This window comes from Panulirus ornatus, chromosome 57, assembly GCF_036320965.1.
Source record: "Panulirus ornatus isolate Po-2019 chromosome 57, ASM3632096v1, whole genome shotgun sequence".
Taxonomy (NCBI): Eukaryota; Metazoa; Arthropoda; class Malacostraca; order Decapoda; family Palinuridae; genus Panulirus; species Panulirus ornatus.
In genome coordinates this window covers 25,837,431-25,864,936 of record NC_092280.1, presented here as the reverse complement: position 1 = coordinate 25,864,936, position 27,506 = coordinate 25,837,431, and the positions used below count along the sequence as shown (strand labels likewise).

General features: G+C 49.9%; 1 protein-coding gene across 1 annotated transcript in view; it reads right to left on the bottom strand.

Moving 5' to 3' along the window:
* Positions 1–27,506, bottom strand: part of LOC139766325 (uncharacterized) — a 127,476-nt gene that overhangs the window by 17,952 nt on the left and 82,018 nt on the right. The window contains exons 5-6 of the mRNA XM_071694820.1: positions 8,039–8,254; positions 6,921–7,104 (exon numbers count right to left, since the gene is read on the bottom strand). Of these exons, the coding sequence (XP_071550921.1) occupies positions 6,921–7,104; positions 8,039–8,254 (400 nt within the window). The remainder of the gene's footprint in view (positions 1–6,920; positions 7,105–8,038; positions 8,255–27,506) is intronic.

Sequence of the window (27,506 nt, the reverse complement as noted above, 5' to 3'; positions counted from 1 at the left end):
TGTTACCTTGGGAGGAGTTAATGGGTTGAAGGAGTGCGGCATCTTATGCAGAGTCGTGGCTGTTACGCTGTGTGAGACTAGGCAACTTGAAATGCGATGGGCTGAAGAAGGGAGAGGCCGTTGAGAAGGATAGAGGCGAAGCAGCAGCCAACAGCGGAGGCAGGAGGGAGCAGACGGACGACTTGAGGCAAGCGGTAACCTTTCCGCCGCTGCTGGACACACACACACACACACACACACACACACACACAGAGGACGACTTGGGAGGCATAATGATTTATATAACGTGGATCAGGTCGGTGCGAACACATGTACACGAGAGACGGGTCGAAGCTGGTGCCGTGCCGCTGTGGAGATGGTGGGTAATTTATGCTGTGGGATGGTAACTCCGCTGTGAATATGGGGAGTTGGTGGAGTTGCGTAGGTGTTGATGGGGTGGAAGGCCAGTACCACAGGTGTTGATGGGGTGGAAGGCCAGTACCACAGGTGTTGATGGGGTGGAAGGCCAGTACCACAGGTGTTGATGGGGTGGAAGGCCAGTACCACAGGTGTTGATGGGGTGGAAGGCCAGTGCCACAGGTATTGATGGGTTAGAAAGGCCAGTGCCACAGGTGTTGATGGGGTAGAGAGGCCAGTACCACAGGTGTTGATGGGGTGGAAGGCCAGTACCACAGGTGTTGATGGGGTAGAAAGGCAGTGCCACAGGTGTTGATGATGGGAGAGAAGCGTAGGGCTACAAATGTTGACAGGATTTTGTTGTGAATATAGAAAATTGTTAGCGATGTTGTTGAGCGGTAGACGATACAGGTGGCAAATTGATGATCACTAAGATATTTAAGAGTTGATGTACACTTCGCTTTTACAGAGATGGGTGGTTTGTCGATGCAGGGAAGACTGCAATGTATATATATATATATATATATATATATATATATATATATATATATATATATATATATATATATATATATATATATATATTCTTTTTTGCGCACAGGGAAAATCCATGTATATGCCGACGGTGGGGTGAGGGTTGAGTGCTGGCGATTGATGGCAAGGAGGTCATTGATGATTTGAAGGACGTGTGAGGCCCCGAGGTTGACAAGGAAGGGTTACAGACGATACATGAATGATGAGTTGAAAAAGAAATATTGATGGTGCCGTGTTCATCAATTGAGACAATAGCCAGTGGGTGACCGATGGGTTGATGAGTTGACGACAAATTTGATGTGAGTTGAGGGACGAATGATGCTGAGATGAGGTGTGGTTGAGATTGAATAAAAATGATGATGGTATACTTTGAATAGGTGCCATTAGATGAATGGTGGGGTGTTTTGTGAGCAATGGGAAATAGGGATTGATGGATTGCGAGTTGCGGGACGTAATGGGCGAACTGCTGTTTGAAAGGCGTCGGTGGATGAGAGAGTAGTGGAGATAGAAGGTAGATGAATTGCGAGTCGAGGTGTGATTGAAGGTTGGATAATGATGATGGAGTTGGTAGAGGTAATGGCTGATTTGACGTCGAATTAGTAGTTAAGCGCCGTGTGTTTGGCAGTGACAGGATGGTTGAGGATAGAGTAGTGATGAAAAGTGGATGGTGTAGAATAGATTAATGATGAATAGTGGACAGTGAAGAATGGATTAATGATGAATAGTGGACAGTGAAGAATGGATTAATGATGAATAGTGGACAATGAAAAATGGATAGCGGACACCGAAGATTGGATTAATGATGAATAGTGGACAGTGAAGAATGGATTAATGATGAATAGTGAACAATGACGAATGAATTAATGATGAATAATGGACAGTGAAGAATGGATTAATGATGAATAGTGAATTATAGAATGTAGATCAATGATGAATAGTGTATATAGTAGTGTAAAGGAAGCAAAATAGGTAGTTAGTGATGGAAATAGGCCTCTTATTGATAGCAAATGGTAATGGAAAATACGTGTACTCTGAGTTATGAGAACAGTATGAATTGGAAACGTGTAATTGGGTAATGCAGGTAAATGGATGATAGCGAGACGCGATTAATTTGCGAGAATGGATGGTGTCAAGTCGCATGTTGTGAACGATGGTTGTAGGGTGAGGAAGAGGAGGGGTTGTTGGCGGTTGTCGATGGTTGTAGGCTGAGGAAGAAGAGGGGTTGTGCGCGGTTGTCGATGGTTGTAGGCTGAGGAAGAAGAGGGGCTGTGGGCGGTTGTCGATGGTTGTAGGCTGAGGAAGAAGAGGGGTTGTGGGCGGTTGTCGATGGTTGTAGAGTGAGGAAGAAGAGGGGTTGTGGGCGGTTGTCGATGGTTGTAGGGTGAGGAAGAAGAGGGGTTGTGGGCGGTTGTCGATGGTTGTAGGGTGAGGAAGAAGAGGGGTTGTGTGGGCGGTTGTCGATGGTTGTAGGGTGAGGAAGAAGAGGGGTTGTGTGGGCGGTTGTCTACACTGGACAGAGATGGTCAGCGTGATTGGGAGTGGTGAAAATCAGGAAAGCGTCGAAGCCAATGATTGAAATATAGAAATACCGACGCAGTGAAGCAGATGATGATTGACTCGTGGTGGGGCAAATAATGTTGGACGGCATGAATAAAGGAATTATCTAATGAAAATACATTTATGATAAAGGAACTTTGTAATACATTGGGCGGTAGTCGAGGAAGGGGGGGTGATTAGCGAAGGAGGTAGGGGAGTAGTGGATTGTTAGCTGGGGAGGTGATGAACAATGGGAGTGGATTATAGTGTTGGGTGGGGTGGGGTGGAAGGGAGGAGGGTGGAGTGGTTGGAGGAGGAGTGGAGTGGAGGAGGGTGTAGGGAGTGAGGCAGGTGACGCGGGCACGACACTAATATGGATGAATGTGCCACACTGGAGTCCAGGGCGCTCTCTTGATTACCTTCCCCTGGCCCTCCTGAGGCCTCAGACCCGACCCGCCCCGCACCACACCAGACACTCACGCTGGACACTGTTCCTCCTCCTCCTCCTCCTCCTGCCCTTTGTTTTCCAACCGCCGCCTCTCTCTCTCTCTCTCTCTCTCTCTCTCTCTCTCTCTCTCTCTCTCTCTCTCTCTCTCTCTCTCTCTCTCTCTCTCTCTCTCTCTCTCTCTCTCTCTCTCTCTCTTTTCATCCAGGGCGGTCCAGGCCAGTCCAGGGGTCGGGCAGAAGGCCTCGGCCGTGCCTGGAAGAGAACGACGAAGGATTTAGTCAGGTCAAGTCTTAGGCCGGGGGGCTGGGGGTACAGGCGACGGTGATTGGTGGAGTAGGACGGAGGAGACGATGGTTGGTGGTGGGCGCTACCAGGATGTAGGAGACGGTAGAAGACGTAATATTATTGTGTGTCGCGTGATACGCTGGATAGCTTATGATGGCGAACCGTAATATTGTTACTGTGATTACATATATATATATATATATATATATATATATATATATATATATATATATATATATATATATATATATATATCCACGCGGTGTGGACACTCATCCAGAACACAACATGACCAGCATGATAACACGTCCCGGTTCCCCCACGCAGGCGTGACGTATAAGATGATAGTAAGTGAAAGAGGGAATGAACACGTTGATGAGGAAGAATATATGTGAGAGAAGACGAATATATCAAATGAGGAAGAGAGAGAGAGAGAGAGAGAGAGAGAGAGAGAGAGACAGAGAGAGAGAGAATGGTGGTGGGTCTTGGTTGAGCACATCACCCGCGGGGTTCCTCAAGGAGGCAGAGACCGCCTCGTCACCTGCATAGTTTCCGCGGGGCCTCCGCTGCTGTTCCTTCCCACTCCTGATGTGTCGGGGAGGAGAGCACCGCTGCTCTGCCTCACGCTGGTGGGAGCCGCCCCTCTCAACGCTCCCTCACTCTCACTACCGTCACGCTGGTGGGAGCCGCCCCTCTCAACGCTCCCTCACTCTCACTACCGTCACGCTGGTGGGAGCCGCCCCTCTCAACGCTCCCTCACTCTCACTACCGTCACGCTGGTGGGAGCCGCCCCTCTCAACGCTCCCTCACTCTCACTACCGTCACGCTGGTGCTCGCCGCCCCTCTCAACGCTCCCTCACTCTCACTACCGTCACGCTGGTGGGAGCCGCCCCTCTCAACACTCCCTCACTCTCACTACCGTCACGCTGGTGCTCGCCGCCCCTCTCAACGCTCCCTCACTCTCACTACCGTCACGCTGGTGGGAGCCGCCCCTCTCAACACTCCCTCACTCTCACTACCGTCACGCTGGTGGGAGCCGCCCCTCTCAACGCTCCCTCACTCTCATTACCGTCACGCTGGTGGGAGCCGCCCCTCTCAACGCTCCCTCACTCTCACTACCGTCACGCTGGTGGGAGCCGCCCCTCTCAACGCTCCCTCACTCTCACTACCGTCACGCTGGTGGGAGCTGTGTCCATAATAGATACTTTTCCCGTAGATAAGGATATCTATCGCTATCTCTCTCAAAGGGATCGAGTTAGCCTAGGTTCGAATCCCGGTCCACAGTTAATCCAGCTGTTCATCCTTCCCTCGGGGCTTGTCGATAAAATGGGTATTTTTCTAAGGCTAGGATATATATATATATATATATATATATATATATATATATATATATATATATATATATATATACTTAATGAAATGGCCTTAATTAGAGCTTCAGTTGCCCGCGCCGTCTCAGCTAACATAAAGGTTTCAACCCAAGGGTAAATTTCTCTACACGAGCTCCCGCCGAAACTACACGGATGGACAAACGCCAGTCTAAAAATGCCGACATGCACAAGCGAAAAAAAAAAATTAAAGATTTGCTTCGACGTTAATGGTGTGTGATCACCATACATTCTGATAGTAGGAATCATCATCTGTGGCTTTTCAAAATTCGTGTTCTTTTTTGGATTTGGGTTTAAGATTAGGGTCGGAACCATCTGTATAAAGTCCTGAGTGTTTCCAAGCAAGGAATATGACCGCCTATTTTGAGGTTAATCCTCTTTAGAAAGAAGAGGAAGCGCTGCGGTAAATACTGGACTGGTTAAAGAATAAGGAAAAGAGTTAGAAGGACGGAACATAATGGTAACAATGCACGTTAGAGTCGAGACGTGGTGTAAATCCCTCGTTATGTCAGCCTTGTTGAGTTGTACGTGCCTGAACACATCAGGTAATTTATCTAAGTAAGCCAACTAAAATGCTAATGACTGATCGTGAATTAAAGTAATTTTATGATAACAGAAAAAAACTAATCCACCGAATTCGTCCTATGGTAAAGAAATGCGTTTTATCAATGGGAAATATACTATTAGTACGGTATTGGGTATATTATTTTTGTATATAGATAATAAGCCGTTTGAACTTGACCATACGACCCTTAGAGGTCAGGTCAGAGGCTGGGCTGTTATACCCAAGGGTCGTACCATCGTGACCGATGGTCGAAGTGGTGTTCCTTAATGGTCAGGTCAGAGAAGGGTCTTGCTCAAGTGACGTAGCGATCACTGAGGGTCAAGGTGAGGGCCAGGTCGTCATACATTGGTTGTAACCGTCGTGTTCAAGGCTCGTAACGACCCTTAAGGGTCAAGCCGAAGGCTAGGCCACACTGTACCCAAGGGTCGTACCGTCGTGCCATGCGCAACGGTTAATTACAATGCTCTGAATTTCTGTATATCTTCCTTGTAAGAAAGTATTGCATGTAATTCTAACATAATTCTCAATATAATCGAGACTTACGAGGAATAGACTCTAGTCAAGTTATATTTAGATTACCTTCATCATAACATTTATATTTTCTATTATTATTAAGGTGTAATTAGCCAGTTTATATAGATGTGAGACATAGAAGCGAAATGTATATTCCCTTTGGCTTGAGGAAAAATATTTGGTAAAATCCAAAATCGTCTGCATAGGCCCAAGGCACGACGTATTTAAAACTACCGACATTACAGCGCTGTAATCCAATTTTGCCCGGAAAAATTACTGAAACATAAAAGCTAGCGTTTTACTGCATAGCCCCAGAACCATTTTCACGGGGGGGCGCCCCTGCAGCTTCAAGGTTGTGTGCTACAGTAAGCTGCAGGGAAAGTGTTGGACTCCTCTGGAGCGATGATGAGTTCCTCGAACGAGGTCTGTTCTGTACTCCTTTTCGTCCACTGACGTGAACACAGCCTCGCCGAAGGTGGTAACACCCGCGGGAAACACCCGCCACTTTCCTCCGCCTGACACCACACCAGCAGACCGACCACCAGTGTTACCTGGGATGTGTCACACCAGCAGACCGACCACCAGTGTTACCTGGGATGTGTCACACCACCAGACCGACCACCAGTGTTACCTGGGATGTGTCACACCAGCAGACCGACCACCAGTGTTACCTGGGATGTGTCACACCAGCAGACCGACCACCAGTGTTACCTGGGATGTGTCACACCAGTAGACCGACCACCAGTGTTACCTGGGATGTGTCACACCAGCAGACCGACCACCAGTGTTACCTGGGATGTGTCACACCACCAGACCGACCACCAGTGTTACCTGGGATGTGTCACACCACCAGACCGACCACCAGTGTTACCTGGGATGTGTCACAGGACGCGACACCCAGCCTGCAACACACACACGCTAGCGTCCAGTTGTGTTGCGGCTGACGGCCAGGTAGCTTATCGCAAAGAAAATTGGTCAACGATGAAAATGAGTGAAAAATGAGATTCATGAGAACGACGGGACGACCTCCTTGGGCACGGCGGTACGACTTCTTTTGGGCGCGACGCACGACCCCTTGGGTCTGATGGACCCGGCCCACGGCCTGCCTTTAAGGGTATGATGGCCGCGTCGTCCTACCAGTGAGTCGTAGAGTCGTGCTCCCTGGGGTCGTACGGTCGTGCTCCCTGGGGTCGTACGGGCGAGACTCAGGGAGCATAAAGAGACGCTACAAGAGGATCTGCGAGGGAGAACTGACCAACAGGTTTGTGATCCAGCTGGTGGAGTGTGGTGGTGTTGGAGGGGGCGGTGTTGGAGACGGCCGTGTTGGAGGTGGCTGTGGTAGAGGCCGGCATGTTGGAGACGGGTTGGTGGAGGGCCTTGGAGTTGTTGGAGCTGCCGCCACCTCCACCGCCGGCGTTGGAGGCCGATTTGCTCTCAGCCTGTTGGAGGAAGAGACAGTGCAATAATTATTCCTGATATATTGTTACGAAATGTTATATGACTGCCTGTAGTGTCACGAAATGTTATATGACTGCCTATAGTGTCACGAAATGCTATATGACTGCCTATAGTGTCACGAAATGTTATGTGACTGCCTATAGTGTCACGAATTGTTGTATGACTGCTTACAGTGTCACGAAATGTTATTTGACTGCCAATAATGTCAGGAAATGCTATATGACTGCCTATAGTGTCACGAAATGGTATAAGACTGCCTATAGTGTCACGAAATGGTATAAGACTGCCTATAGTGTCACGGAATGGTATAAGACTGCCTATAGTGTCATGAAATGGCATACAACCATGCAGCGTCACCAATTATTAAACGACTGCAGATAATGTCTCAGGGTTTTATGAGTGAATATAACGTCACAGAATAATCATATGACCATATTTTAATAACGAAGTGACGTGCAAGCCCGTAGAGTGCCAGGATATCACATATAATTGCACACATTGATGTATACATGTGTTAGTGGTGTGCTGGTTGCAGGTTGCGGGAGTTTTCTCGTCTCTCTCTCCCTCTCCCTCATGCATTTTGAGGTGTGTGTTGGGGGGCGAGAAGGGGTTGGTGTAAATATGCGGGCGGATGATCGACGTAGATCTGGAGGTGATGGGGATTGTGTGATGGTACGGGAGAGAGAGTGGGGTGAGGGAGGGGGGGTTGGTAGTGACGTCATTGTGAGATAGTGACGTCAGTGAGGTGTGATGACCCGGGTGTGACGTCGTGTTATGAGGGCAGAGCATAAGTCACGAGATGTGTGTCATGGTGACGAACGTGACGCGGAGGTGATTTTTTGATGAGTTGATTGCACTGTGTTGATATTGGGATGGTTAAGAGTATGGGTTGATGAGGCACTTTGCGGTGCTAACCTTGGGTCCGCCTGCGGCGCCGCCGGCAGCGGCGGTGTTTGGACTTGCGGCCGAGTTCGCCGCCGTGTTTGTGGAGCCGTTGTTGTTCTCGTTGTTGTTGTTGTTGTTGGCTGAGGTCTGCTGTTGTTGTTGCTGCTGCTGCTGCTGCTGCTGAGCCTTCTGCTGCGCCAGCCGCTCCTGCTTGCGGAACTTGGCCCGCCTGTTCTGGAACCACACCTGTAAGGAGGGAAGAGAAGGGAAGTTCTAGTGAACATTGTCGTCAAATTGGTTCCAGACCTTATGTGAGTGTAGGGCAGTGTGGATCTGGAGAGGGCGTTCTGCGTCCAGCCTTGCACGGACGGGTTCTCTGTCTGTCTGCCGACGCCCAGCGGAGACGGTAGAGCGTGTGTCTTAGCGTTGTACAGACGGGGCTCTCTCTGGCTGTTGCAGGCGCCTGCGGGCCAACGAAGAGAGCAGAGCGTGTCTTTCTACACACCAGTGCACACTGGAGGTATGGTTAGTGCAGAGAGAGCACCGAAATTGTCAGAAGTCGTATGACAGACAGCAGAGGATGTTGAGAGAGAAGGCGGCCCAACGAGGTGTAAGACTCGCCCTCCGTACAGAACAGACAGGTAATTACAGACGGTAAAGGAAGGCCCCAGACGCGAGTATTATCTGTATTTAGTAGGAAATAAACTGCGGGAATATGTGTGTACGTATGAGAAAAAGAGAGAGACTTGGGAGTGGACATTGTGCCTAACCAGTCACCAGAGTCCAATCTTCTAAGAAGTCAACGGCGACCAACTGTCTCTTAGCAAGTGTTGGCGGCGTAGCATTCAAGTGTATGGAGAGGGAAGTGCTGACCAAGGTGTACATGTCTCCTGCATGAGGCCAGAATTAGAATTTGCTTCTCAGGATTGGCCACCGCGCTTTGAAATGGCTCAAAGAAACGATAGAGAAGGTCCAGAGGAGGGCAGTAAAGGTGACGACAAAATTGAAATATCTTGAGTTACAGGAAAGAGTTAGAGGTCTTGAATTTGTCCATGGAAAAAAAAAGGGAGGAGTAAGTTGTGATTTGAACACAACCTTGTATGAGTGACTAGCTAAACCATTTCTTTGCAGTGATTAGTTTGAATAACGCTCCTACAGTGAACCGGTTTAAAGTCACTGTGGGATCGATTAAACCGTGTTACCACAGCGACTCGTTAAACCGTATACCCATAGCGACTCGTTAAACCACCACAACCGCACTTCGATATAAAACCCATCTCGCAGTGCAGCGCCCCCCCACCCCCCGAATATTTGCGAAAACAATAAGAATATTCTGAAAACACACGCGGACGACGCTCATCATAAACAAACAATATTTCCGCAGAAAAGTTCAGGAATTATTCCCTAAAGTTGTTAATGAACTCTTGGTTATTACAGAGAGATATAGACACACACACACACACGCACGCGCGCGCCCGCCCGCCCGCGCGACCCCACAACATCATTATTATTATCATTATCATTTCGAGCTTGTTTGCAGATGATGCCGTCCAGGTTGACTAGAAAACTCCGCCTCCCTTTTTCTTGCCGCGTGAAAATCACAATTGCGCCAGAGAGTCGTGTCGGTCGGACGGACGGACGGAGGCCGCACGCACGCACGCACGCACGCACGCACGCACGCACGCACGCACGCACGCACGCACGCACGCACACACACACACACACACACACACACACACACACACACACACACACACACACACACACACACACACGGAGGCCTTTTCTGTAATCGCCGTGCCTGATGATTAACACTAGCCACAAAAGAAGGAGAATGATTGGCCGATTAGCTGATTAGATCAATCAGTGAGGGGGGGAGAGGAGGGGAATACGAAGGATTGAGTTACCTCGAGGAAAAAACCTCGCCGGACAGAAGTCTGGCTTCTGCTTTTGTGTTCTTTTCCGTCAGGAGATTTCCTTGGATGTCGTGAAATCCCATTCAAAAGTTGCTTATTTCTGCCCAGAGTTTTCCTCTACAAATTATATTAGTTGTATTTTGTGATTACTAGTAATTAGATTGTCACCTCTGGCTGCTGCTCTCTGTGGGGTTGGGAGGTTGGAGAGGGGTCGGGGGTTGTCAGTATGAGAACTTAATGAGTGCCACAAGGTGGGGTTGGGGGGTTGTTGGAGGAGGAGAGGATGGGGTGGGGGTTTCACTGACCACGAGTTCATGCGTGTGTCCGGAGAGTCGCTCCCGCGAGCTGGTTCGCTTTGCGACGCGCCGCCTCATTAAGCCATATTTCTTTCTTCCTCGTTTTCTTCACTAGGATTCCCATTCTTTTCCCTCAGACGTGTATATATATATATATATATATATATATATATATATATATATATATATATATATGTAAGTCCTTCCGTCCGTCCGTCCGTAGGCCAGAGAAATAAGAAAAAAATGGCTGGGAAAGTAAAAGTAAGAAGCCATTTTGGATATTTCCGCCTCATGAAACGAAGCTGCTTCGCCCGGTGTGTACCGCTTGCTTCGTCCGCCCGCAAGGAGTTCACTCGAAGGCGCGGAGGTCGATGTTTACAGTCGCAACAACGACCTCTGGATTCCCATTGACTTGTCGTTACACTCAAGTGTATCCATCCACTTGCCAGAGGAGGCTGCTGCTGCTCCTCCTCCTCCTTCTCGACCTACATTTTTTAATATATTATTATTATCATTATTATTATTATTATTATTATTATTATTATTATTATCATTACTTTTTGTCGTCTTATGTCGTCTGTCTCCTTCAAGCGCGTTCCTCCACCTTCAGGTCAATACCTCTTTCTCAGTACTTGGTCAAAAAAAAAAAAAAACTCGTCGAAAACTTCTCGTGAATAGGTACTCTCTCTCTCTCTCTCTCTCTCTCTCTCTCTCTCTCTCTCTCTCTCTCTCTCTCTCTCTCTCTCTCTCTCTCTCTCTCTCTCTCTCACCAGACTCAGTCTGTCTCACTGTCTCCACAACCGTCCCTCACGCTGTCAGTGGCCAAGTACTACCTCCTCCTTCTGCCCTAGACGCCATCCCAAACTACTACTCACTACTCTCTCTCTCTCTCTCTCTCTCTCTCTCTCTCTCTCTCTCTCTCTCTCTCTCTCTCTCTCTCTCTCTCTCTCTCCGACCTAGACACACACACACACACACACACACACACACACACACACACACACACACTCTCTCTCTCTCTCTCTCTCTCTCTCTCTCTCTCTCTCTCTCTCTCTCTCTCTCTCTCTCTCTCTCTCTCTCTCTCTCTTTTGCCCTGAATTATGCAGGCGACCGCGGCAGAAGAAAAAGTCGGTTTTATTTGGCTTGCTTTACGACGCTGTTAAGGGCCCGACTCGGCTACAGGCCTGGGGGGGAGGGGGTGGGGACCGAGTTACTGCTGCCTCCAGCCTCCTCCCTTCCCCCCTCCCCCTCCACCACCCGACCATCCCAACCCCGGCCACAGTGGTGGAGGGAAGAGGGAGGGATGTGTGTGAAGGGGGGCTGGTTTCTACACCCCCATGGATAGATAGAGGAGGTTATTGGATAGAGCCAGGCCAGGCCGGTGATGGGAGATGGGATAGATAACGCAAGGGGTCGGGATCGGGGATGGATAAAGATGGGTCGGTCCTCGCCATAAGGGTGCTGGGAGCTGGGGTCAGCGAGGATAGGTGCTGGCCTGAAGGGAGCTAGAACCCCGTGAGGCTAGGGATACGGATCTGGGGCAGGAAAGGCCACTTCCTGGGAGCTGGGACAAGAGACCCGATGCCCTGGGAGCTGGGACGGATGAGGCTTGTAGGTCCAGGGAGCTGAGACACGGGATCTAGGACTGATGAGGCGTGCCTTAGGAGCTAGAACAGACGAGACATGTCCCAGGAGGGCCAGGCGGAGAAAGAACGCAAAGAGCGAGTTTCAACCTATTGAATAGCCTCCACAACAAACGTACGTTGAGAGGTTGCGGTACTTCATCGCTTAAGGCTTAGAACACCTCCTCACAAGACGATCTGATTCGGCACGTTGCTCCGGCACGCCAGTGTGCCTTCAAGGTGGTGCATAGAAGCGCTCCGGCACGCTAATGTGCCTTCAAGGTGGTGCAAAGAAGCCTCGGGGTTCATTCATTTAATGCCTCGATAGCAGCATCGACTTGGCTCTCACGCGGACGGCCGCTTAAGTCTACGGTAGCCACGACCCGCGTTTGATTATCATTAAGTCGCCTGCTGTCAAGCCAAGCTGTTCATCCCTCCCTAAGGGGTCTGGTCGTTGGAGGATCGGGTACCTGGCTAGGGTATGTAAATGTATAATTCGTTAAGTGTGGTGGTCTAGATTGGGGACTAAATATTGAGTTACCCTTTTACCGTCTCAGTTAGTACCACATGTAAAATGAAATGGTATTTTTCATCCGTATTGGACAAATTACGTGGAATTAGCGTATGAGAGTGTTCAATTGGTTGTTCGCTGTTGTTATAATGATTTACGTTCTTGCGGAAAGGCATGGCACGGATGTGTGGGCTTTGTTCCATTACCGCCAGAAGCATTGAATGTGGATGGAAGATTACAGTAATTATTCGCCATGTAAAAATGTCTCTACATAAAAGATAAAGTCCCAGAGGTTATTATATCAGTTGATCCAGTTACAGTGGTCGATTTTTCGTCGCGTGGAAAAAGCTGTTTCCATGATCATCATCATTCGTGTAAGTTGCCAGCCACTCCGGTCCCGCCACGTGTGACGGCAAGTGTGTGTGTGCCTCAGTCAACGGCGGAGTGGCGGCACGTGCAGCACTACGTCTGCACCAGTCAACAAAGGAGTTGGGTGAGGAGGAGGAGGAGGAGGAGATGGTGTGTTGGTGCGTCTCCCTCCGGCCGGCTTAACCAGGACCCACCCTCCCCCTAAGGACGGTTAGCCTCACTGTAAGCTTCTTTATTCATAAAGTTCCGACATTACTCACTGGTGCAGATGATACCAGTCAGCCGCCCAGGGCGGGCGGCAGGACCCACCAACCTGTCGGGGCCTCGTGTGGTGAGGGGCATTGAAGCGTCGTGTTGTGCAGCGAGGGGGAGCCTTCCTCTTCCTCCTTCTCCTCCTCCTCCTCCTCCTCCTCTTCATCCTCGTGGTGGCGGCGGTGCTTCTCTTCCTCCACCTGCCGCTGGAGCGTGTGTGTGTGTGTGTGTGTGTGTGTGTGTGTGTGTGTGTGTGTGTGTGTGTGTGTGTGTGTGTGTAGTGCCGCTGGAGCGTGGTGAGCGCCGGCCGGTAGGTGTCCGGGCCTCGCCCCCCGGCAGTGTCTCAAACTCGCTCTGTTACCCTCCGTTTCAGCTGCTGGTTCATCTAGCCCACACCTCCTCCTTCACCATCGCCTTCTTCAGGAGAACCCTGAGGGACTGGCCGGGGGAGGGAGGGGTCGGCGAGACATTACCAGCGTCACCAGCTTGGCCAGTGGTTTAGTTTACAGTCGTCATGTTGTGGGGGATAAGTTGTGTGACGACCGCCGAGGGAGGCCAGTGGAGCTGGCTCCCCGAGGTGAACCAAGAGGCTGCCAGGATCAGAGGGCGTGTCGACCAGGCTCATCCAACAACACACACACACACATGTTTTTCTTTCCACCACAGTCGTGGGTTCTGTGACCAGACCTCTCTTATCTCTTATCTCTCACCACCATACATACACACACGCGTCCATTACTCCCGTAGTGACTTCTTCCCCACACTACCCCCTACTAAAACGGCGTCACCCCTTCGCTCCTACACTACCCCTTACCACACAGCGCCAGACCCTCTCGCTCCCACACACATCTACCCACACAGCACCACCCCACCTCGCTCTCACTCCACCCCTCCCTCCACAACCATCACATCCACAGTGCCTCCTCAACTCTCACTTCACTCTCCCTCCACTACAGTGTATATATTCACGGTCTCACAGCCACATTTACCAACTGAACGGCCTCACAAACACACTCTATCCTTATTTCCCTCCGCCACTTCCACACTGTAGCCACCCGTGTCCTCCCTCACCAGCACCACACTTGCACACAATATCATCCACATCTGCTCTCCTCATGCCGTAACCTGTGGTCACATTTACACCAGCAGGCAGTATGTGGGTGTGTGTGTGTGTGTGTGTGTGTGGGTGGGGATGGGGGATTCCCGTCCCCCCCTCTCTCTCTCTCTCTCTCTCTCTCTCTCTCTCTCTCTCTCTCTCTCTCTCTCTCTCTCTCTCTCTCTCTCTTTCTATGTGTAACGTCAGGAGCCGCAGCCACACATCTCGCCACATCTCACCACACACACACACTTTTCCACAGACAGACACCCCCTACCTACCCCACCCCTTCCCTTCCAAGACTTAAAGAATGAAGATCTGTGAGGTTCGCTGTGGTTCAAGCCCTCTGCCCTCCCCCATCACACACACACACACACACACACACACACACACACACACACACACACACATACATACATATATATACCCTACCCCCGCACACAGGCTTCATATATACCTCTGTTCTTGGAGAGGCTTTTCCCGAAGCCTTGCAACGCGTAATCCCTAAATGCCTCGAATCTCTGATCCTTTCAATCTCGGAGGCAACTCATATCTAACTTTTAATCCAATCTGCCACAGAGCCCAAAGGGTTGATAATTATGTCTTAAGACTCAACAGCTCCTCCTCTCCTCTCCTCCTCCTCCTCCTCCTCCTCCTCCTCCTCCTCCTCCTCCTCCTCCTCCTCCGCCTCCGTCTGCCTCCCCAGAGCAGCCCCGTGTTCCCCACTGGGGTCGTAAGGCATTAAAAATATCGATCGTTTCACACGAAGTCGTTCATTGTTAGGAAGAAGGGAAAGCATTATCACTGTGGGGGTAATATATTGCGTCGTGTTCTTCCCTACGTACCTCACCTCCCTGGGCACGAAGGTAGGTACGACCCTTTTGTATGATGGCATAGCCTTTATAACGACCCCTCAACTACAGGTCGTACCCTCATACTCAAGGGGTCGTACCGTCGTTCTGTAGGAGTTATTAAGCCTTCATTCTGACCCTTAAGGTCGCCCCCTCATACTCCAGGGTCATATCTTCGTTCTCTAGGTGTTGCTTAGCCTTTATCCTGACCCTTAAGTAAGGGTCGTTCCCTCGTACACAAGGATTGTCCGGTCATTCTTTAGGGGTTGTTAACCTTTATCTTGACCCTTATTAAAGGCCGTTCCCTCGTATTCAAGGGTCGTCCCGTCGTTCTGTAGGAACTATTAACCCTTTATCCTGACCCTTAACTATGAAGGTCGCACCCTCGTACTCCGGGTCGTACCGTCTATCTCTACCGGTTATTAGCCTTTATCCTGAGCCTTAACTAATGGTCGTACCCCTTACTCATGGGTCGTTCTGAGGTCGAGTTAGCACCCATTCTTACTCATGGGTCGCGCCTTCGTTCTGAAGGAGTTGATACTTCACACAGGAGACGGATGCATCATTACACCATCTCCTAAGCTCTCAGGATTGATTCCATGTGTCATACACAGTACAGGATTGTATTGACCTGAAGAACTCCAGACAAAGTACAGGATTGCATTGACCTGAAGAACTCCAGACAACGTAACACGTACGAGACGGTGGCTTGTGTTATCCCTTGTGAATGTTGACCCTTCCAGAGAAAAAAAAAAAATAGATAGTCTAAAAGTGATATCAGCTGACACAATATGCTAACTGATTCCGTTTTATTAGGTGGTCAAAGGTCTCTTTAATTAACCATTCACTTCATTCCGTTATCGTCACCGACTCTGCTTTATGAACGACAATTTAATTATCCTTAATTTTCCCCCCCTCCCCCTCTCCAAACTCAACCGTTCCAGCAAATCCTCCTCTTTGAAACTCACGCCCCGTAAATTGCAACCACCGTATTACACATTTTCAATTGCTTGTGTATTCTCTCTCTCTCTCGTAAAGAAATGGTTGAGCGATCACAATATATATCTATATATGTATCCAGCCAGCCAGCCCTCCGGCCCTCCCACCAAGACAATATAATTACGCCCGTGGTCAAATCGCCTGGAACTCCATATCCACAGTCTCCTGGTAGGGCCATAAATTATAGATTCTTCATGTAACACGCCGGGCGGGTGTGGTGGTGGCCGGGAATCAATAAAGACTGGCCGCGCGCCGAGCACTCATTGGCTGCCCGACCGACCAATCAGCGTCTGGCTGGCCCCTGCCCGCCCATCAGTCACACTGGCCACGTGGACCCCCGCGCTTAAGAGTGGAACTTTTTCCCCCACCTTTATATTTGCGGGCGAAGGGCCCGACTCGCGTCTTGGCTTGTGCCGGAGGCCCTGACTGATGACGTGATGTATGGAATGGCCCGGGGATGGTCAGGCACGGGCTCCGTGTTTCCCAGCGGCCGCCGATGGCCGGGGTAAATTCGTCGATGCCGCGAATCTTTCCCGGCCGCCAAAAGTCCCTTTGGTGACTGACTGGCTGCTGGATGGCTCTCTCTCTCTCCCTCCCTCGCTCTCTCTCTCCCTCCCTCTCCTGGCCAGCAGGTGGAGGAGCCATCGGATTTTTGATTAGTTGGTCGAGGTGACTTGAGGCCGCTCCATGGAAGCGGTAACGAGGTTTGGCCCGGGTGGGAATGGGCCCAAACCAGGTTAGAAGGCTGTTACGGCCGCTCAACCCCATCTGTAAGCATTTTGCCCGACTCATCATAGACGGGTTATTAGATCTATCACGAAAATACTAGCGGCAATCAAAGCCCGGGGCGGCGGCGGCGGCGGGCGGCGGCGGCCAAGATGAGACTACAACCCCGGCCCGGAGACGGGGGTAGGGCTAGGGGGGCTTTGGGGGGGGTCTGCCTTCTCCCCCTCCCCCTCTTCCTTCCCCTCCCCCAGGCCTCGCCAACGGGTGAACGGGTGGCAGCGTAAGGCAAGAAGTTGCATAGGGTGGATGGGTTGGGTTGGATGGTTGGGGCCGGGGGGAGGAGGAGGGGGGAGGGAACGGAAGTTAAGCTTTGAAGGGATCAAAGGGGAAAAGAGGGAAGGCGTGCCATAATTCACAGTACAGAAAACGGGGGAAGGTGGGGGGGGGGGGTGGATGGAAAAATTCATCTCAAACTTGTAATTGAAATACGGTAACGAACGAGGGTTTATTGAGGGGGGGGGGGGCGGGAGAAGGAGGTAGGGGAATTGGGGGTTCGTTACAGAGGGGGGGAGACGATGTAACAAAATAAACAGAAATTGAAAGGATAGATTATATACATTTGATTACCTTAAAAAGTAATGATGTCATCGGTGAGTAATTACGTTATCGGTTGGACTTATCGGTTGGTAAATATGTGATGAACGAACGTCTTTCAAAGTTTCCTCATGATTAACGATCATTGGAAATACGTTTCTTTCAAAGTTTCCTCATGATTAACGAGCATCGGAAATACGTTTCTTTCAAAGTTTCCTCATGATTAACGATCATTGGAAATACGTTTCTTTCAAAGTTTCCTCATGATTAACGATCATTGGAAATACGTTCCTCATAAAATGTAAGAGTTACTTAGACAATTATTGGGGGGAAAAAAGTTGACTTTAAACTTACGGGATTGCGAAGGGTAAGGTCAGTGGATTGATATAGCGTTGACTCATGTGAACTGGACACACACACACACACACACACACACACACACACACACACACACACACAGAAAGTGCTTAATTGATGGCCCGCGATCAAGCAACCAGTACGCAAACTGGAAACCGCAAACACCCCCCTCACCCCCTCACCAAGACTTCCATGACTTGATTCTTGGAGGAAATGCTGGATTTTCTGAGCACCTGAAGACGACTTCGACTTTAACGAGGCGGTCCGTCCGTCCGTCCGTCCGTCCGTTGCTCTGTGTGTGTGTGGGGGGGTGTGTGTATAAGATCGTATGCATCATTAGGGGGTTGTGACCACCGCCAGTTGACCCCAGCGTTACTGTGTGTGTGTGTGTGTGTGACGAACGGGTCACATCTACTTCATTGGGGACATGTGCGTCTTGTGCGTCCGGCAAGGTCGCTTGCTGTGACCACGTCTTCTTTTTCTTTCTTTCTTCTTTGTGGTCACTATTGTGTTTCTAACAACCGAGCAAAGAAAACGTATTTCTGTCTATATTGAGTGGTAATGATGTTGATGTTTTAACGAAAAAATCTTCGCGTCTGATCGCACGTTTTCATTGGATGTCTTATTGGAAGTAAATACATCATTTATATATTTCTTTGCTCTAAGTAGATGAGTTGTTATCTCCCACCGTGTAGCAAACAGTAGAGCGATGAAAAATTATTCCAAAATCTCCGGTTTGCCTTTGGTTCCGTTGATTCACCACTCGAAGGGAAATGTGTATGAATAAGACACGTGAGCTAACTTGTGGCTGTTTTCAGAACTTAAAAAAAAGGGAAAAGAAAAAAAGGCCGCAAAAAAGGTAAAAAAAGAAAAAAGGCCAATAGACAAATGGCCACAGAAAGCACCGTTGACCCCCACCCCCAAAGAACGACGGTGTTTGGTAATGATGGCTCGGTCTCTGACCTAACCCCTTAACATTAGATCAGGTCAAAAGCTACGCCAGCTTAGCTTCTCAAGGGTCGTAACGTCGTGCCCAAAGGCCGCACCGATGTGTGCCCAAGGGTGAACGGTTCTTCATGCTCAAGGGTCGTATCCTCGTGCCCACGGGTTAAGAATACAGGCCGTGGTCAAGTATCGTCCCGTCGTGCTCGAGGGGTCGCACGTCGTGCTCAGTGGTCGCGCGTCGTGCCCAGGAAGTTGACCTATCAACAGACGTTGACGGTAGAACACACAGACGGCAGACGAAGGGTCGCTGAGGCCACAAACGCTCCTGTACCTCGCGTTCCTTACCCCGGATAACAACAGCGAAGTTCAGTACTGTTCCCAGGCAATTTCTATTATATATATATATATATATATATATATATATATATATATATATATATATATATATATATATATATATATATATTCCCCATCGTCTTAAGAAGGGACGTCCAGCTCGAGAGTATCTGAGGTACTCTCTTGTCGATATCCATGGTCTTGTAATCCTTTGGAGGAACGTCCGGCAGGTGTAATCGTAACAGTCTCTTCCCGCACCACTTGTGTCCGTGAATTGCTGACTAATTGTCAAGGGTGATGGAACCGTTGCTGAGGCTTTGTGGCGGGCGAGTCTGCCCACTCGGGAGGGAGGCGAAAATTGAAAACCCGTGGATAACAGAGGCTCAGAATAGCTGCTGCGGTAGCTGGTATCAGCAGCGAGGTAGGGTAGTGCAGGGAAGCGAGCCAGCCAGTGCGTTGCAACCCCAAAAGGCTCTGCCCTGGAAACGGGGGAAATCTCTAATTTTTACTCTCCCGTCGCAGGTATGTCACTTCTGTGAGGCTCATCCCTCCCCACTCCAGCGTTCAGGTAGCCGGCCACGTCCACCGGGCGGGACCGCAGGTCAAGAGGTGCAGTGGATGGTGTGGGTTCCTTCCCCTGGTGCGGTTTTGCTCAGGACCATAACTTGTATTTTTATTCTGGGATGAAAGACATTTTTTTTATTTTCGCACACCATTGGCCAGTACACCAGGTACATACCAGTACAAGAGTTTTGTGCCGGGCGACTGCCACTGGACTATGGCGTTGACGGGATCTGAGTGTTTCTGACGGATTCCTCTGCGTCACCATCGCCGGGAGTCGACCTCGCGTCGTCACCACCACCCGATCCTCTGGTGGCACTCATCCTTGACACCGATGGTGAACAACCACACAACTGCGTTGACCGATGTCCCCTTCTGCTCCGCCATGACCCTCCAACAACATCCCCGACAACACGGAGCGCTAAATTGCGTTATCTGAAGACGCGTCACGTAAGACTTGAGGTGTTGCGAGGGAGGGCAAGGCCATTGTGGCTCACGGGGTACCACTGCGACAGGTTGGGTGACCGAGAGGAGGTGGAAGAACCAGGTACTCAATGCCGCCGATGGGATTGACCGGGACGAGTTACCGGGATGCGTAAGACAGTAGTGCTGCAGGGAGATGCATACCGGTAAGGAGGACGGTACCGGTGTGAAGTACCGGGGGGGTGACTAGGACCACAGGCAGAGGGAAGTGGGGGACAGCCCCGCCGGCAGGAGGAGGTGATGAGTGAGTAAGACAAAACCTCGACAGCAGGAGGTAGAGAAAACGCAACACGGGCAGCAGCAGGAGGGAGTAAATAAAACAACTCAACAACTGGACGTAAGCAAAACAACGCATAGGAGAGAGTAAACAACACCTCAACAACGGGAGGTAAACACAACCGCGCAGCAGGAGGGAGTAAACAAGACAACACCTCAACGACAGGAGGCAAAAAAAGAAAAAAGAAAAACCCATCGCTGTAGCAATGAGTAAACAAGATAAGACTGCAGCAGCAGTAGAAGTCAAACAAGACGACACGACAGGATCAGTCAAACAAGACAACACTACAAGATCAGTCAAACAACACGACAGGACCAGTTCAAACGCGACAACACAACACAGCAGCACAGCAGGAGGAGGAGGAGGAAGTAAACAAGACACTGCAGGAGGAGGATGAGGAGGAGAGAGGGAGGGGTGGAGTGAGTGGGGGGGAGAGGGATATAAAAAGAAGGATGCAGGGCGATGACACACACAGGCACTAACGAGGTGTTTCCGCGCCGTTGGTCGCTCATTAACACTTTTGTCGCTTCACGGTCGCCCGCCCGCCGCGCCTTCTTCCCTCCACCGGCCTTCCCTCGCTACAAACTCTACCCTCTCCTCCTGCTCTTCTTCTTACACCTCCTCCTCCTCCTCCTCCTCCTCCTGTTGTTGCTGTCAACTGCCGCCAGCTGCTCCTCCTCATACAACTGCAGCAGCAACCAACAGCTGCTTCTCCTCCCCTCTGTTCGCCGTTCGTGATTGTGTTTTCGTCACTGCCCCATTCGTGTTGCTAATCCTCCAGTTTCGTAGACCTTTTTTTTTTTTCTGCTGCTCGTTAACACAACTGCTGCTTCTGTTTCCCCTTGTATGCTGCTGCTACTGTTGTTACTCCAGCCGTTGTGCGCCCCTGCAACTCCCCCGTTACTACCGTTGCCCGTGTGCCGTACCCTCCCTCTCATGTCACGACTCCAGCTGTGATTCGCCAACGTTTATTTGTTGCCGCCATTGAGATTCCTGGACCGCCTCCATCCGTCTCCCGCAGCTGCTGCCCCCTCACCTCCCTCCGCCTCAACCTCCTCCCCCACGCCCCATATCCGCAGAGGTTTGACGCTGCGCGTCTCTCTTTCGCCTGCCTCCGCCGCAGGTGCAAAGTCCGTCACGCGTCTCGTGTCGCAGGTGTTTGTTTGGCTTCCGTCGGCCACCTGCGCTCGTTACGTGCACCTGGGAGCCGTGAGGTGTCTTGCTCTGTTCCCATGCTGATGCTGCTCCGTACTGCCTCGCATGGCCTCGTGTCATGTACAGCGCACACACACACACACACACACACACACACACACACACACACACACACACACACACACATATATATATATATATATATATATATATATATATATATATATATATATATATATATATATATATATATATACATTTTTATATATATATATGACGTACGTATTTATGTTTATGCGAGGTTGGGTCACAGGAGGCGGTGGGGTTTTAGTGGCAAACTTTGTAATGTTTCCGGGACGAGGAGACGCCGTCAACCCGAGCACCTTTGGCGGGGGGAATGTCGGGAAAAGTGGCGTACACGGCGGGGGAAATTGGAAGGTCGAGTGACAGTAAGTGACGGGCAACACCTTGTCCGGCGGGCGGGTGGGCGTGTGTGTGTGTGTGTGCGGCGGCAGCGGTGGCGGAGGAGGAGGAGGAGGAGGGGGGGGGAGGAACCCCTGCCTCTCGTACGCTACTGAAGGAGGAGGAAAGGCGAGCGAGCTACCTTGTGCTGCTTGGTGTTGGGTGTTTCTTACCCTTCTGTGGTAAGAGAGAGAGAGAGAGGGGGGGGGGGGGTACGTAAAAATTTGGGGGTAACTATATTGTGTCGCGTTGGTTCTCTGAGCGTACGGGGGAACGCGGCTGAGACAGACGGAGAGGACATTTTGGTCCAGGGACGGTATGATTTTCCGAGATTTGGAAAGGCAAAAAAAAAGAAAAGCTATAGTGTAGTAGCGGGTTTAATGCATCGAGTATCTTTTTATTGTGTTAGTTTATTATTATTGATAAATTGGATTTAAAACGTGCGTTACCTCAGCCTGTTTTGAACCTATTTTGGGATCGCGGATATTCGATGCTTTGCATGCATTTCGCTGTACGTATTATCCCGATTTGTCGCTCTCTCTCTCTCTCTCTCTCTCTCTCTCTCTCTCTCTCTCTCTCTCTCTCTCTCTCTCTCTCTCTCTCTCTCATGATGGGACGTTCGTGCGCGTCACTCACGTCCTGATGGGCCGTTGGTGCACGTGATGCACGTCACTCATGTCCTGATGGGCCGTTGGTGCACGTGATGCACCTTCACTCACGTACGACCCTTTGAGCACGACGGTACGGTCTTTGAGGGCGACGGTATACAACCGTTGAAGATCATGGTGCTACCCTTCAACACAGCGTTACGACCCTTAGCCCATCAGTGCTCAAGGGTCGTACCGTCGTGCTCAAAGGGGCGTACCATCGTGCTCAAAGGCCCGTGCCGTCGTGCTTAAAGGACCGTACCGTCGTGCTCAAAGGAACGTACCGTCGTGCTTAAAGTTCGTATCATCGTGCTCAAAGGACCTTACTATCGTGCTCAAGGGTCGTACCATCGTGCTCAAAGATCCGTACCATCGTGCTCAAAGGACCGTACGATTGGGCTCAAGGGTCGTACCATCGTGCTCAAAGGACCGTACGATTGGGCTCAAGGGTCGTACCATCGTGCTCAAAGGGCCGTACCATCGTGCTCAAGGGTCGTACCATCGTGCTCAGGGGTTGTGAACGTCGTTCCTGTAATAGGGTCGTACCGTGTCGTGCTTCTCAAGATTACCAGAAACACGTTCGCTGGGTGGGCCTCTGTCATCAGGAGGGCTGGAAGACTGGAAATCGATCGTCCTTTCCAGTCAGAAACCTGGAAAAGGGACAGGTCCCTTCCAGCCCCCAACCCAACCCCCTCAATATAGCTTCTGTGGGACAGGTCCCGCCCAACCCCTCAACCTCACCCCAACCCCCCCAATATGGCTTCCCTGGAAATTACGAATGAGGAATAAAAAGAAATCTCTCGTATTATTCCAGGATTACCCCCCCCCACCATCCCCCCCCCAACCGACGGCCAGTTTTCATTTGAATAAATTTTAATTTCAGTCCTGATAACCTGGCGGCGGGGAAGGAACGATGAAAGTTTCGGACGATTTTTTGAAAATTAGATTCATTAGGAGTATTAGATTCTTCTCGTCATAATTACCCGTGAATTTGTGTTTTCATTAGCGAGGAACAGCAGCAGCGGCGGCGGAGGCGGCGGCGGCGGCGGCGGCAATAGCAGCAGACGACAAGCGGCGGCGGTGGCGGCGGCGGTGGTGGCGGCTGGTTTGGACGGCAGACGCAAAGAACGGAACCCGCCCCTGGGTGGTTGGGGGTGGGTGAGGTGGGATGGGGTTGGTTCTGCGTCTTAACCTAATCAGTCTGAGGTTTTGACAACGGGCAGGTACCAGGACACTCTCTCTCTCTCTCTCTCTCTCTCTCTCTCTCTCTCTCTCTCTCTCTCTCTCTCTCTCTCTCTCTCTCTCTCTCTCTCGTCTTTGATAATGATAATGTAACATAATTCTATATTAAGTGCAAATGACGTAGGGCCATATATGACGTGAGAACGTATATATATATATATATATATATATATATATATATATATATATATATATATATATATATATATATATATATATATATAATATTATGATTATCCTGGACACCCAAAGAAAGGTGTTCAGAATGTTTCAATTGGTTGATCGAGCTTAGAATGGCCCTAACTACTCTCGGCGGTTGTTAGGCCCAGATAAGTAACCGGCCAACCATCCATCAATTTGCATACGTCTCGCAAACATTTAATGGACTGGGGTAATCTGGGCCTGGAGTACACTTCCTAGATCATTTAGGATCCTAAACAATTAATCTCCTGTTTAAAGAAGTAGTTAAGGGTAATTAACCTTTTCGTATTAGTTCAGGGTAATTAGCCTTTTGGTATTATTAGTTAAGGGTACCATTTCTTAACCCCATTTCGTGGCTTAAGATGATGCAAAAACGGAAAAACTGAAATCCGGATTGTGGGATCCGTGGATTTAGTTTGGGATTTTAGGTTTGCTTAAATGTGATGTGAGTGAGTTGTTAAGTTCCCCCAAGTACATTGGTGTGGGTGTTTGGGGTCTTCGATTGTAATTACATACTTGTAATTACCTGTTTATCCTGCCCGGGGAGGGAGGTTTTTGCTCTCTCTCTCTCTCTCTCTCTCTCTCTCTCTCTCTCTCTCTCTCTCTCTCTCTCTCTCTCTCTCTCTCTCTCTCTCTCTCTCTCAGCTCTTGATTGTTCTCTGTTGTCATACGACATCTCGAACTTGTCTACTCGATGATATCATCCATTCTCTGCTTTTGTACCGTGAAACTACCTCGTTGCCTCTTTTCTAACGAGTAGTTCGTGTACCTCTTTATGTTTATGGCCTCTGATTATGTCCTTGCATCGCTCAGAGAACTGTACCCTGTTGAAGATGAATGGAGCGGTCAAGTCACCACTTACTCTTCTCTCTTCCATGATGGACAAATGTAAGGCCTGTCAGGGTACCTCATCTTTCTCAAACTCCGGTACCATCTCTGTGTTTTTGCCTTGTCTGGGACTCACTTTATCAGTTCTTCTGGCTCCCTTCAAGTGCGCTGACCAAACTTGAGGAGCATATTCTAGTTTTCGACTCATACAGTATGCAGTATGCAGATGGTTTCTTCAGTGTATCCGTATATCACACGTACGTCAGTGCGAGTTTGATTCTTGGTCGGCAGACAACTGGCCTCCTTTGCATTTCTCCTGAGGTGGGGCTTCGACGACATGCAAGGTATGGATGGTGTTGACTCCCGGGTCTATCCCTCACCCGTGGATTCCAACACCTCATTCCCTGCTCAGTAATTTCGCATCGAGACCATCTTTCACCGTGTCCCGTCCCCGTTGCTTTTTATATATACCCGGGTTGAATTCCATCAGGCGTGTGTGTGTGTATCGGACCAGCTTTGGGGTCAGTCTAGGTCCCATAGGAAGTTGAGGCAAACCTCACCCCTCGCCCGAAGTACAGAAATGAAAAGCTTACTTGATTCCTCTCGCGATGAAGTACCCTCTACTCACAGGTTTCCCTACCTTCCTCCTCTCCCCCCCCCCCCCCCCCATAACAAATATAACACTGACGAAATACACATACACTGAAATAAACTTTTATAAAGCGGTTTTTTTTTTCTTTTTTTTGCCTCCAACACGACCACCCCTTTCATCATCCGCAGACTCGTTCACGTATGGAACCAGTTCTTCCCTCCGGATTTGTTTATACTGATCAAGAAGCGCATTGGTCATGGGATCGAACCCTGCTACACCCTACTGATTTCCCCCCCGCGCAACCCATCTTGAAAAGATGACCGTGAACAAGTGTCCTCTGTGCCCTTACATACTGGTACTTATTCTCTCCACCGAAGGATTCTTCCCCATATTCGTGCCCATAGCTCCTTTTACGTGTTTTACCATCCTCCTGCGTGGCACCGTGTCAAATGCTTTCTGGTAGTCCTGAGACACACTCAGTTCGCCCAGCCTGTGTGTTGGTGTGCCAGTGCTGAAGGGTCAGCATGTGTGTTGGTGTGCCAGTGCTGGAGGGTCAGCATGTGTGTTGGTGTGCGAGCGCTGGAGGGTCAGCATGTGTGTTGGTAAGGGCGCGTGTGACTCCCTCATGTGTGGACTTGGGAAGCTTCGGATGTGTTATGAGCTCCTTGAGTAGTGTAGTGAGTGTGTGTTGAAGAGTTCCCAGGTGTGTTCGTGAGTGTGTTGATGGATCCCCAAGTATGTTGGAGGAGGCACTATGTGTGTTGTTCCAGGGTCGTACCGTCGTGCTCAGAGGATCGTACCGTCGTGCTCAAGGGCCGTACTGTCGTGCTCAAGGATCGTACCCTCGCGCTCAAGGATCGTACCGTCGTGCTCAAGGATCGCGAGGGTCCATTGAAATACGATTTCCCAAAGTACAGAACTCCATGTAAATATTCACGGCGTGGCAGGGGGGGGGGGGCAGCACTCACTCACACACACACACACACACACACACACACACACACACACACACACACACACACACACACACACACACAAGGCTCTCGCATTGTAACGGGGAATTCCGCCGAGAGAAATGGCGGGAAGTGCGTCCGATGACAGGGGTCCAGCGGCATGGAACAGCGGCCAGGAGACACGACCCAAAAGTTAAAAAAGATAAGTGAAAAATACTTTTGATGTACGCCATATTTTTTTTGTATTTTCTTTTTACGTCGATTTCCCTTTCTTGCCAAAAATACGGCATTGAATGACCATGCAGTACCTGGGGAGGGCGTGTGGGAATTGATGAATTAGAGGAAATAGTAGAGAGAGAGAGGGGAGGTGGTCGTGTCCGGTGCGTTCCTTGGTCCCCCGTCCAGCGTGACGAATGGACAGGGGAATTGGAACGGACAAGGGGGATGGGGGACGGTGCAGTAGCGAGAGAATAAGGTATTTATTTTCCCCTAACATTATTTCCCCCGTTATTCTCGTAACTCCCAGCGTCTTGTGGGCACTAATTTCCACAACATATATATTATATATAATTTTTTCCCCCTCTCCCCAACCTTTCAGTCGTGTGATACGTCACCAAAACATACCGGGGAAGGTATAAAAGTAAAAGACAATAGCGTGAATTCGGAGCGTCTTCCCGGCGACCTTTGGCAACCCCTCCACCACCACCACCACCACCCCCTCCCCGCCCCCGCCGCTGACCACTTGGGCTGGACAAACAAAATTGTTTTCCTTCAAGGAGAAAAATGCCCAGAATTTATTTTACGATTTTCCACCTATTGGGCCTGTGCTCGGGCAAACAGCGATATTCTGAAAATGTCTGGTCGGTCTTTTCAGGCAAATTGGGGGAGGGAGGGAGGGGTAAGGGGTAAGGGGTTGTGTGTGTGTGTGTGTGTGTGTGTGTGTGTGTGTGTGTGTGTGTGTTCCACAATAAATGTTTTTCCGCCGTGGCGTTGTTTTAAAGAATTAAACTCACCCCCCTCAACCCCATCCCACCCCCTCCCCCCTTTAAACTTCGGCCTCCCCTCCCCTCCCTTCCCCTCCCCTACTACCCACACCTCCCCTCCACCTCCAGTTTACACTAATGCTCTGTTTTGCTCTGTCTGTGTCTCTCTCTCACTACCCCTTTTACGGAATCCGCCATTTAAAAGATTGGTCTCCCTACGTTTAATGTCTTTTGCTCTTAATTC